The sequence below is a fragment of the Camelus dromedarius genome, chromosome 11, assembly GCF_036321535.1.
Source record: "Camelus dromedarius isolate mCamDro1 chromosome 11, mCamDro1.pat, whole genome shotgun sequence".
Lineage (NCBI taxonomy): Eukaryota > Metazoa > Chordata > Mammalia > Artiodactyla > Camelidae > Camelus > Camelus dromedarius.
Window position 1 is genome coordinate 3,772,438 of NC_087446.1, and position 13,070 is coordinate 3,785,507.

Genomic DNA, 13,070 nt, shown 5'->3' on the forward strand with positions numbered 1-13,070 from the left:
CCAACTATAACTTTCCATGGTTTGGATTATCTGCTTATATAAATTATAGCTTACTAATGCATCAGTCTTATCACATTCATATTTAATTTATATTCAACTGAAATCTGAAAGTTTTTAACATGTCCTGTTGTTAAAACAAGTCTCTCTTATAATTGTGCATAAATTCAGGGCTTTAAAAATGTTAAATGTTGTTTTGTTGGATTTGGCCCATTCTAATTTTTCCAAATCTTTTTGAGTCTTAATTCTATTCTTTAGTCCTCTTGATTTTATACTACCTGACTATAGTATTACTCACATAGAGAGAGTATTTTATTTGTTTATGTAGAATGTTGTATTTTGGTGTGGCTAATATAAATGCAGTACTTCTGATTTTGTATTAAACACTTGATAAAGCCAGAATATTTAAAAGGCCACTTGTAGGCTTTCTTACATAGTTTTTAGAATAAGAAATTTGAAAATAGATAAGCACAGTTTATGAAGTTAAAGAAGGAGAAGGCGCTGACTCCCCAGATGACGGTGACCGGGCTTGTTGGGCTCGCTCTCTGGCCCAGTCTGGGAAAATCTTGGTGGGAAAAACTTAGATTTAAGTATTGTCTGTATATATACTGTCTTAAAATTAATTATTAAACCACTTGTTTTGAAATAATTTAAAAGGTTGAAGATGATATTTTTCAACATTTCTGTGAAGAAATTGGTGTAGAAAATATTCGTGAATTTGAGAACAAACACATTAAACAGCAGCAAGAAATCGATCAAAAAAGGTATTTTTATTAACAGATGTTGGTAAGCAATTACATGTATATAAATGTAACTGTTATTTCATAGTTTAAAGGAATTATGCCTCAGGTAGTCTTTTTAAATAATTTTTAAAAATGCTTTATTATTTTCAGTTTTTTCAATGGAAGTACTAGGGATTGAACCCAGGGCCTTGTGCATGCTAGGCATGTACTCTACCACTGAGCTATACACTCCCACCCTGAGGTAGTCTTTATTTCAACTCATCAAGAAATAGCTAGTAAACATTCCTATTCTTACAAAGTGGTCTAATTCTTTTATTTCACAATTTTTTAAAGAAAGAAAACATAAATATATAAAATAAGAGAATGGGAACATAACCGCACTCACGGTGGTTATTAAAATTTACTTAGTTCTCTACAAATAGCCATATATGTGGATAAAGTTGATAATTTTCAATAAATAATAAATACCCAAAATTACCCCAAACAAGATAGAAAAAATTTAAGGAGGTCAGTTACCATGGGAAAAGAAAGTTAAAAAGCTTCCTCCCCATTCCCCCAGATTCACCAGGCACATGTGGTTTCACAGACGAATCATCCCAGCAGACATTAGAGGTGCATGTAGCGTCAGTGTTTAATGTTCGAACAAATGTTTGGTATTTAAACTGCTTTATAGTATAGAAGGAGAAGAAAAACATCTTTTTATGAAATGAATGTGATATAGATGCCAAAATCCAAAAGGGCACATACACATATATTAAGAAACTATAAATCAATTCTACCTATAAATAACCAAATAAAATAAGGTTATGTAGAAACAAGCAGTACAACACCAGCAAAACATTATCTAGTGGGCTTCATGCCAGAAATGAAAAGACGGTTCAGTAGCAATCATTATTGCTATAAATATTATTTACACGTATATGTTGCTGCCATATTAATAGTTAAGGGAGAAAAATCATTTGATCAACTATAGATGGTGAAAAATGCACTTGACAAAATGCAGCATCCATTCTTAATTTAAATTTTTTTTAATAGAAGTAGTTAGATACCTGTGATATGACGAAATAAATCTCATTCTAAGTTAACATGTCTTCATGGACTAACTCGATAGAAGTTTCCTAGTAAATTCAGAATATTCAGTATCACCACTGTAACTAACATTTTTCTGGATATACCAGTCAATATACAGTTAAGAAATTAAAGTATAAAAATTTGGAAAAGAAGAGGTAAAGTTATCACCATTATATGTTATGTATGTTAGATTATGTTATGTTTATATGCAGATTATATGTTACATATTTAGAAATTACTAGAGAACAAAGGAAAACAAAGAAGAAAATTGAGTAATATTAATACAAACATTAATATGAAATTTTAATTAAAATTAATATAGAATTGATTGAAAATGTATAGCCTTTCTATACACAAGCTGCCAGGGAGACAACATATTAGGTGAAAATTGTATTAGACAAGAAAAAGATAAATACTTAGTACTGAGAAATAAACTTACTAGGTGTGAAAACAATATATAAAGAGACCTTTAAGTAAGACTGAGAGATGTATACAGAAATGTGAATAAAAAAGAAAGGCATACTAGGTCTTTCATACGAAGACTCAATGTGTAAAGAATTTGGTTCTCCCTAATTTAATACGTAATTTACATATCATCTCAATACAGGTATGGGCAAGATTTTTTTTAAACTAGTTAAGCTGATTCCAGAGTTCACATTCAAAACTAGTTAAGAAAAATCTGAAAAAGGTAATGAGAAAAGACTAGAGCTCCCAGATTTTAAAACATAGTATATAAAGCTACCTTAATTAAAATCTTAAGGTATGGCTCAGAAATAGAGTCTAGGAATGTACTCAGATCTATAAAGGAAATTTGATCTAATATAAAGAGGCATTTCATATCTGTGGGGGAAAAAACCCACTTTTCAATAACTCAGTTGAGATGCATGTGTTAGCATCCTGGAAAAAACCTACTTGGATCCCTATCTCATTCCTTAGACTCAGATTAATTGCAGTTGAGTCAAATATTTTAATATAATTAAAATGAAGACATAAAAATACTAGAATAAGTCGTAAGAGAATTTTAAAAATAACCTCAGATTAGGGAAGGTCTTTCAGTATGACAAACCCCAGAAGCCATAAAAGAAAAAATTGGTAAAATGCAGATGTATAGAAATTGTTTTAAATATTTTGCATGGCAAAAGCATGATGAAGAAAATGAGAAGACAAATGACAATCTAGGGGAAAATATATATATATAGAAACTGTAAGAGTTGTTTCCTCTGGGGAGGCAGAGGGGAAGGGAAAGACATAATTTACTTTTTGTATATTCTCACACTTTTTGAATTTTGTACCATATTCATGTATTACCTATTCAAATGAAAATTTTAAATACAGAAGTAGTAAGTGCCTCTTGGAGAAAACAGAGACTTTTTTTAAAAAATCAGTCGTTATTCCATTGTCTGGAAATAAAAAGTCAACAGTTTGGCCCATTTTCTTTTATTCTGTATAATTCTGTCATAGTTCATTAATGTATTCAGTACCTATCCTGTAAGCCTCCCATGAGCCAGGCACTTTCTAGGCCCTGAGTGAATCAGGAAGTTCAAGCCCCTGCCTGTTCTAGGTCCTCAGCATTTCTGTGTACATTTCAGGATCAGCTTTTCAATTACTGCAAGAAAGTCTGCTGGGATTTTGACTGAAATTATGTTGAATCTATAGATCAATTTGGGAAGAATTGTCATCTTAACAGTGCTAATCCATGAACATGGTGTCTATGTCGACTTTTAAGATCTTCCTTAATTTCTCTTTTTAATGTTCTTTTGTTTTCAGTCTACAGATACTGGACATATTTTTTCAGTTTATTCCTAAGCATTTCATTTCTTTATGCTATTATAAATGGAATTGTTTTAATTAGCAATTTCAAATTTATTGTTGGTAGTATATTGAAATAAAATTGATGTTTTGACCTTGCATCCTATAGCCTTGCTAAACTTATTAGTTCTAGTAGCTTCTTTTGTAGATTCCTTCGGATTTTTTACTAGATCATCATGTTGTCAGTGAATAAAAAATTTTATTTTTTTCCAATTAGAATGCCTTTTTTTCCTTGTCTTATTGCACTAACTGGGACTTCTAGTATAGTGTTGAATAAAAGTGGTAAGAGTGGACATCCTGCCCTATTCCTAGTTCTAGGGGCAAAGCATTAAGTCTTTCAGAGTTAAGTATGATATTAACATTAGGATGCCCTTTAGCAAATTGAGGAAGTTGCCTTCTATTTCTAGTTTGTTGAAAATTTTTTATCATGAATGAGTATTGAATTTTGTCAAAATACTGTTTCTGCTATTGGAATAATTGTATGGTTGGGTTTTTTTAGTAGGGGGGTTCTCATTAATATGGTTAATTACATTGTGATTTTAGAATGTTAGCATACCTAGGATGAACCCCAGTGGGTCATGTTGTAATATCCTTATCAAATATTTTGGATTGATTGACTGAGGTTTTAAGGATTTTTGCATCTACATTCATGAGAGTATCGGTCTATGGTTTTCTTTTGATGTCTTTGTCACGTTTTTGTATCAGGGTAATGTCAGACTCATAAAATGCATCCAGAACTATTCTCTCCTCTTTTTTTCTGGAAGTGTTTTTGTGAAACTATATTATTTATTTCCTAAAAGTTTGGCAAATTTTGCCAGTGAAGCCACTGGGGCACCAACATTTCTTTGTGGGAAGCTTTTTAATTATAAGCTCAGTTTCCTTATTAGATACAGGGCCATTCAGGATATGTTTTTTCTTGAGTGAGCTGTCGTAGTTTGTATATTGGAAGGAATTTTTGTGTATTTAATGAGTTACCAAATTTATTAAGTTATTAATACTCCCTTTTTTATCCTTTTCAGTTCCTGTGGGCTCTGTACTGATGTGCTCTCTTTCATTTCTGATGTTGCTGATTTGTCCTTTCTCTTTTATTCTTGATGTGTAGCTAGACGTGTGTCAGTTTTATTGATCCTTTCTAAGACCAGCTCTTGGCTTCACTGATTTTCCCTATGATTTATCTGTTTCTGTTATTGACTTCTTTTCTCGACTCTATTATTTCCTTCCTTCTACTTATTTTGGGTTTAATTAATTTACTCTTTTTCTTGCTTTTTAAGATGGAAGCTTGCTCTATGTGTTTCGTACTCTTCTTTTTTTCTAATATAAGCATTTAAGCTGTGTATTTCCCTCTAATACTCCTTAAGCTGCTTCCCATTGCTTCTGGTATGTTGTATTTCATTTTCACTCCATTCAAAATATTTTCTAATATCCCTTGTGATTTCTTTCTATGACCTGTGGGGTGTTTAGAAGTTTTATTTAACAGTTGCTGTTGTTGGGGTGGGGAATTTAGATATCTTTCTGTTACTGGTTTTTATTTTAATTCCATTATAGTAAGGAATATATTTTGCATTATTTAAATTCTTTTAAATTGACTGAGGCTTATTTGATGACCTGACATGTATTCTATCTTAGTAAAAGTTCCATGTGCACTTGAAACAAATATGCATTTGTGGGTGGAGTGTTTTCTGAGTGAGGATTAAGTCAAGTTGATTAGTGTTCTCAGATCTTCTGTGTACTTACTGATTCTCTGTCTAGTTGCACTAGCAGTCACTAAGAGAGCAGTGTTGGAGTTTCTAAGGATACCTTTGGGTCTGTCATTTTCTTCTTCCAGTTCTGTCGGTTTATAGTTTATGTATTTGAAGGCCTTGTGATTAGGTGCATACTTATTTGGGATCATTATATCTTATTGCTGAATTAATCCCTTTACGACTATAAAATGCCCCTCTTCATCCCTGTCATATTCCATATTCTGAAGTCTGCTTGGACTTCAATATATTTTCATTCTAAAGAATTTTGCCTATCACTGTTTATTGAGTTTCTCATAAAAATCCAACTGGAACTCTTACTGAGATTGCACTGGATTTATAGATTTGTTTGGAGAGAACATCTTCAAAATATTAAGTCCTTTCATCTAAGAACATAGAATATGCCTTCATTTATTCTAATCATCTATGTCCTTCATTAGAATTTTAACATTTTCCCCATAGAGAGCCTGTGTGTTCTTAAGTTAACTTCTAGATATTTTACAATTAGACTCATGACTAGTATCTATTTTTATGATATTTTCCCAGTTGCCTTCTATGGGTATAGAAAAAAATGGTATCAAATTTTAGATTGACCTAACATCTGATAACTTTGCTAACTCCTCTTATTACGTCTAGTAGCTTATCCATTATGTGTCCTGGGTATTAAGTGTGAGATGCCTGTGACATCCAGCTGGAGGTATGGAGTAGACAGCTGAATATACAAGTTAGGAGTTCACAGGAGAGGTCCAGGCTGGAAGTAAAAATTTTGGGATTGTCACTATACACATGGTACTTAAAGTCACATGACTGGGTAAGAACACCAAAGGAATGAATGTAGATGGAAAAGAGAAGAGACCCTAGGCGATGTAAGCAAGGATGAAAAGGAATTACTAAGGGAACAGCCAGTAAGGGAGAGGAAAGCCAGAGTAGTGTGGTGTTCTGGAGCCAAGTGAAGAAGTGTCCCATTTGTACCTGGCCTGTATGTCTGCCTCCTGCAGCAGAAAAAATTGAAGGATTTGTTCTTAATCACTCATGCAAGCAGCATGGTGAGTGGCTAAGAGCTGGGATTCTTTGGCTCTTGCCCGAGTGTGTCATGCCTGGCTCCACCACTCCCTAAGTGGGTGGCCTTGGGCAAGATACTTAACTCTCTGTGCCTTGGTCTCCTTGTCTGTTAAATAGGGATAGTAGTATTACCAACTTCAGAGAGTCAGATAACTTCAGTGAGTTAATTCAAGTGAAAGCATTTGTAACAGTGTCCGGCACATAGTAACCTCTCATTAAACACTACTCTTTGTTTTAATCACTGCTGCTGTTGTCTTTGTATTAGTAGTGTCTAGCACAATATGTGATACAGTTAGTGCTTTAAAATGTTTCTTGAATGAATGATTCCGTTAGCAGGGTATGTAAAGGAGAGAGGATGGAGAAAGGAGGAGCTACAGTTGACACTGGAATTGGAATCTTTTTTAGAGATACGACTTTTATTGAGTTATAGTTGATGAATGATATTATATAAGTTATAGGTGTACAGTATAGTGATTCACAATTTTTAAAGGTTATACCCATTTATAGTTACTGTAAGATATTGGCTGTATTCCCTGTGTTGTACAACATATTCTTGTAGCTTATTTTATACATAATAGTTTGCACCTCTCAATTCCCTACTGCTATATTGTCTCCCCCCACTTCCCTCTCTCCGTTGGTAAACACTAGTTTGTTCTCTGTATCTGTGAGTCTGCTTCTTTTTTGTTAAATTCACTAGTTTGTTGTATTTCTTAGATTCCACATATTAAGTGTCTTTCTCTGTCTGACTTATTTCACTTAGCATAATGCCGTCCAAGTCCATCCATGTTGTTACAGATGGCAAAATTTCATTTTTTATGGCTTAGTAGTATTCCATTGTGTTGATGGACCCTTAGGTTGCCTCCATATCTTGGCAATTGCAAATAATGCTGCTGTGAACATTGAGGTACATATATTTTTTTCAAATTAGTGAGGGTTTTTTCAGATACATACCCAGGATTGGAATTGCCAGATCATATGGTAGTTCTACTTTTAGTTTTTTGACAAATCTCCATAGCGGCTGCACCAATTTACATTCCCACCAGGAGTATAGAAAGGTTCCCTTTTCTCCACATCCCTGCCAACATTTGTTATTTGTGGTCTTTTTGATGACAGCCATTCTGACAGGTGTTGTGAGGTGTTATCTTATTGTGGTTTTGATTTGCATTTCCCTGATGATTAGGGATGTTGAAAGCATCTTTTTATGTGCCTATTGGTCATCTGCGTTTCCTCTTTGGAAAAATGTCTTTTCAGATCTTCTGCCCGTTTTTATCAGGTTGTTTATTTGGTTTTTGGTTTTTTGTTTTGATTTTGAGTTGTATGAGCTGTTTGTATATTTTGGATATTAAGCCCTTAATGGTCATATCATTTGCAAATATTTTTTTCCATTCAATATGTTTCCTTTTTTCTTTTATCAGTTTCCTTTGCTGTGCAAAAGCTTTTAAGCTTAATTAGGACCCACTTGTTTATTTTTTGCTTTTATTTTCTTTGCTTTAGGAGAAAGATTTAAAAAATTATTACAATGATTTATGTCAAAGAGTGTTCTGCCTATGTTTTCCTGTAGGAGTTTCATAGTATCCAGCCTTACATTTAGGTTTCTGATCCATTTTGAGTTTATTGTTTTGCATATGGTGTTAAAGAATGTTCTAATTTCATTCTTTTACATGTAGCTGCCCAGTTTTCCCAGTACCACTTATTGAAGACTGTTTTTTCAATATTGGAATTTTTATGGAGAGTTTATAAAGCTGGCAAAGTAGGAAAGTACCTCAGGAAGGAACATGTTCTTAAATTCCCAAGTTTGGAGTTTGTGAATAAATAGCTATTTGAAAAGACTAATTGACTAAATAAATAAGAATAAGCATATAAATTATAACTTAAAAAGGGAGGGAACCTATACAGATTATAAAAGATTTAAGAAACATATTCATGTGCAATGTATGATTCAAACAAACCAGTTTTTTTTTTTAAACTAATGAGATGCAGGAAATTTGACAATGATAGCAATTTGATATTAAGGAATTTTTATCATTTCTATAATAGTTTATGTATAATAGGTTATGTATTAAAAGTCACTTCACTTTCAGAGATACAATATTAAAATATTTACAGATGAAACTACATGATGTCTGAAATTTGCTTCAAATAATCCAGTAGTGGGAAGGAGTGATAAGTGGGGTTACAGATGAAATAAGATTAATCATGGCTTGATACTTATCAGAGCCAGATGATAGCTGTATGGGAATCCATTATAGTATTCCTTCTACTTTTATATTTGTTTGAAATTTTCCATAAAGTAAAAAAGTGTAAAAAAAAGAATTGAAAGGCTCTGTTTACCACTTGTAATGCTTGACTTTATTATACTAGATTAGAATTTGAGAAACAGAAAACTCGGCTTAATATTCAACTTGAATATAGTCGCAGTCATCTAAAGAAGAAACTGAATAAGATTAACACATTAAAAGAAACTATCCAGAAAGGTAGAGAAGACATTGATAACCTAAAGAAGGTAATTATTGATGGGTGGCTGAAGTGTCATCGAAATGATGACTTTCTTCATTGAATAAACATTTGTTTTGAGCTCCTGAAATGTCCTAATAGTCTTAAGAAGTTGGGGGGAGAGGCGGGGGCATGCAGATTTGAGAAATACTTGAAGTAAATTAACACAGCTTCATGAATTATTATGTGAAGGGGGCGTGCCATGGATGACTCCTGCATTCTAACCAGGCGAGGGGTGGATAGGAGGAGCGATTAAGGAGAGAAAATTCTGGACCTGCAGAGGTTGACTTTCCTATGTGGCATCCATACAGCAATTTCCAGCAGGGAGTTAGAGAGTAGGTAGGTAAGGGGAGTCTAGTCTGGTTTATGGGAGTAAGTTGAAAACATATTTGAATGGCTGAGACTCCCAAGCAGAGAGGTAGGCAGTGAGGAGCAGTGGAGCAAGGATCGATTCTGGAAGGAGTGTTCACAGGTTGGGAAGAGAGCCAGAAGGGGTGGTATTACAGAAGACCCCAAGAGTGAGGAAACAGGAAGTGGAGAAAGTTGTCAAAAAGTCAAGTCTGGAAAATGTCTGTTTAATTGCCAATTAAGAGGACTTAGTAAGTAGCAAAAATTCTTTCACAGGACAGAGAACAGAAGTTAGGTGGCAGCCAGCTGAGGAGTGAATCCAAAGTGAACGGTAAACAAGAGTGGGTCACATTCTGTGACAGGTTCAAGCAGCATGCAGGATAAGGGTTTACCTCGGAGTGACTGGGTTGCTGTATTGATGATAAGTTGATCTACTGACCTTATTAATCTGCAATGCAAATCTTCTCCATTCAGACTGAAGAAGATTGTCTGAAAATTGTGAATGAACTCATGGAGAAACAGCAGCAACTTAAGGACATGTTTGTTGCTCAGAACTCCAATGCTGAGAAAGTCCAAGCTCAAATTGAAGAGGAACGGAAGAAGTTTTTGGCTGTTGATAGGTAATTAAGAAGTTTATCAGTTTGAAAGACCACAACCAGAGTTTTGAAGATATTTACCATCAATTTGAGATTTATTATAGGAAAGTTCATTATTTGAATAGGTACCTTTGTTGCTTTTGGTCCCACATCCCACCTATCAAGCAGCCTTATTTGGGGGAGAACCAAGAGAGGTGGTTAGTCGTTCAGAGTTCTCTTTGGTGGATGAAACAGAGACCTACGTAAAGAGCCCCTTACCCTGAATCCCCCTTGACACCAGCACTTCCGTTGTGGAGTCTCCCACTGGAGACTGTGTATGTGACGGAGCACGGCAGGTGAGGTGTAGACCCGGAGCCACGCTGCATGGTTTCGTGTCCTGGCTCTGCTGCTTCTGTGCTGTGCTTTCATTTCCTTGTCAGTGATGGCGATCATTATGGTGCCTGCCTCATAGAAAATTCGTAAGGGTTAAATGAGCTATTGCACATGGCACTTAGAACAGAACCTGCACATGCTCAGCATGTGTGTTTACCACGGTGACGACCATAACACTGAATCAGCTGGCTTGCTGTACCGCAGTGACATCTGCTTTCCTGTGTGATGCAGTCACAAGTGATCAGATGAAGTGAACTCTGTTTACTCAGCCTCGTGGCATTTCACAATTTTCCTCACTGTTCAAAGCTCTTCAGTGTTTTAAGATACAGTTAGAAAATTTTTTGTCTAAGATTTTTAAGTGGAATTAAGTTCATTTAGTCTTGATTTTTTTTACTCATATTTAGTTTAAACAGAACCACGTCTCTCTTTGTCATCATATTTTTGAAAACCATCTAATTCTTAACTTACTTTATTTTTGGCCTGCTTCTAGGTCTTCTTTACAATCCCACAATGTTTCAACTTGTATAACTCCCAACCCCTCATTAAGATAGAAGGCATTACATTAGTGGTAGTGGTAGTTAAAAGAAAAAGTTCTGGCTACTAGGTGTGTAATAATTTAATTGATAAGATATTTCTGTGGCTAAGAGACTGTTTATCTTGGTTTTAAGTTCTAAAATGTAGAACTTACATAGAGAAACGTAGCTTGAAAAGTTGTACAGATTTGAAAATAACTAGGAAAGCACTGTATTGTTGCTAGCCTGATTAAAGTAACAATGTTTATTATTGAAAATGCTCCCTTGGGTTAAATATTTACATTCATGGTCTTTGTCAAGAGTGTTAAAATTTAAATTGCAAGCATCTGTGAGATAATTGGAATTTACAGTAATCATAGGAAAAAATAAATCTTTTTTTATGTAAGTTTATAACATATGTTTCTTCCTTGGTGCTACTTTACATATTTAGTAAAATACAATAACTTTTATATCTGTGTGTTTACAGGGAAGTGGTAAAACGGCAAAAAGAGGTTGTAATCATTCAAACTTCTCTGGAACAGAAACGGTTAGAGAAGCATAACATGTTGCTTGATTGCAAAGTTCAAGACATTGAAATAATTCTTTTGTTGGGGTCATTGGATGACATCATTGAAGTGGAGGTATTCTAGCAAATGATTTTAAAGTATGTGCAGTCGTGTGGAACTTAATGTAATGCCTTTGGCTGGTTAGTGAAGTCCCAGCTATGCAGATTCTTCCTCTTGTTCTAAAGCCTTTTTAGGGGCAGAAAAGACATCTCTTCCTAGGAGGAAAAAAGTGAAAAATGATCATCACTCCAGAGGACTGGGCATTTTGTGCAGTTCTATTCTTTCTCTTGCTAATCCATGTCATTTTAGCTCCACAGGACGGACTGGAGCTTTTTTGTAACCTATATTTAGAGGAATCAGAGAATGAAAGCCGTTGGAGTTAGGGACATTTCGGGGAGGTGGTGTTAGCCACCGTGAACCGCAGGCCACGTGCCAGGGGGCTGCTGGCACGAGCAGTTCTCTGTACTGTTGTGACATTGTACATGGTGTGTGGAGGTATCTTGCTGTGCACCTGCACCAGCCACATGAGATGGTTCTCAGAAGAAACATGCTTCACTGAGTCTGTCCAAGTGGTGAGAGTGTGGGGGAGGCAAGATTAGACACCCAAGGAATCGGAAGATGAAACCGAAGTCTACTAATGGTGACATCTCTCTGTTTGCCTTTTTTTCTTTCTTTCTCATCACATTTATATTACACCATACTCTTTAGATTGGCTGGAAGTATATACATCCTTAGTTCTGTGGCTCATGTTAGGAAAGATAGGACTATACAGTTCAGAAAGTTTCACTATTAGCTGATCCAGAAGGTGGCGAAAATAGTTATTTGTTTTGCCTCTCAAGTTATTTCTTGAGTTCTTTGGTGAATCTCGTCTGTGGTTTCCCTTTCCACATGCCTCCTCCCCTTTCTGCTCTGCCCTCAGTCAGGAATCCATTCAGTCCCAGCCAGTTTTCTACTCCAGGAGAGGCCTTCAGCCCTTTGGGTTCTTCAGTATGAAGTATCTATATAATAATGTTTCTCTTGCTAATATTGACCACTTACCATAGCATAATTCTGGTGTGATATTATACTCAAAAAGTCTTTTTTCTCTATTTTAGCAAAGATCACATTTCAGATAGAAGGTAAGTAAAGGAGAAGACCCTTTCCTGGCCACAAGTGTCATAAACCCCACTCAGATGGCTTTAAAGAGGGGAAGGGGTAGGGCTGGAATGGAAGCAGTCTCACACATGACCCGGTCCAGGAATTTGAACGTTGTCAAGAACTCTTTCTGATTCATTTGTGTATTGGCTTTGTTCTCTCAGATCAGCTTTCCCCACAGGAAACCACTCACTTTGACCAGAGGAGAAAGACGGCTCTCCCCTGTCCTCTCTGTTAGAAAAATCCTGGGGAAGAACTCTGGTTGGCTCATTCTAAGCTGTGTGTCCATTCTTAATTAAGGGCGCAGAGAGAGGAGAGGGAGGGGCCTGTAATAGCAGAAGTGGATGGGAGCAGAAAAACAGTACTCACCGTGCTACAGAGAGAAGTGGAAAGTCTGTAAAGGAGTGTTATTTTAGGAGAGGTTGATCACAGGACAGTGTAGAGGAGGAAGCAGGTTTAGCGACCGACGTCTAAGTAAATGCTGCTGGGCGAGTGCTCCTGCTTCTGCTTTGATCCTGTTCCTCTTTCGGCTGGCGCACCTTCAGAAGTGCTCCCCAGCAGGCCCACCGTGAGTGTGGGCTCATGCTTCGTCAGCGTGGATGGCTTTCGTATTCCTAGGGGGGTATTT

General features: G+C 35.7%; 1 protein-coding gene across 2 annotated transcripts in view; it reads left to right on the forward strand.

Moving 5' to 3' along the window:
- The window catches only part of SMC1B (structural maintenance of chromosomes 1B), a 71,445-nt gene that overhangs the window by 46,845 nt on the left and 11,530 nt on the right, over positions 1–13,070 (forward strand). For both annotated transcript variants that reach the window (XM_010983429.3, XM_064491372.1), the window contains exons 15-18: positions 655–761; positions 8,783–8,924; positions 9,737–9,882; positions 11,230–11,383. In XM_010983429.3, coding sequence (XP_010981731.1) covers positions 655–761; positions 8,783–8,924; positions 9,737–9,882; positions 11,230–11,383 — 549 coding nt within the window. The remainder of the gene's footprint in view (positions 1–654; positions 762–8,782; positions 8,925–9,736; positions 9,883–11,229; positions 11,384–13,070) is intronic.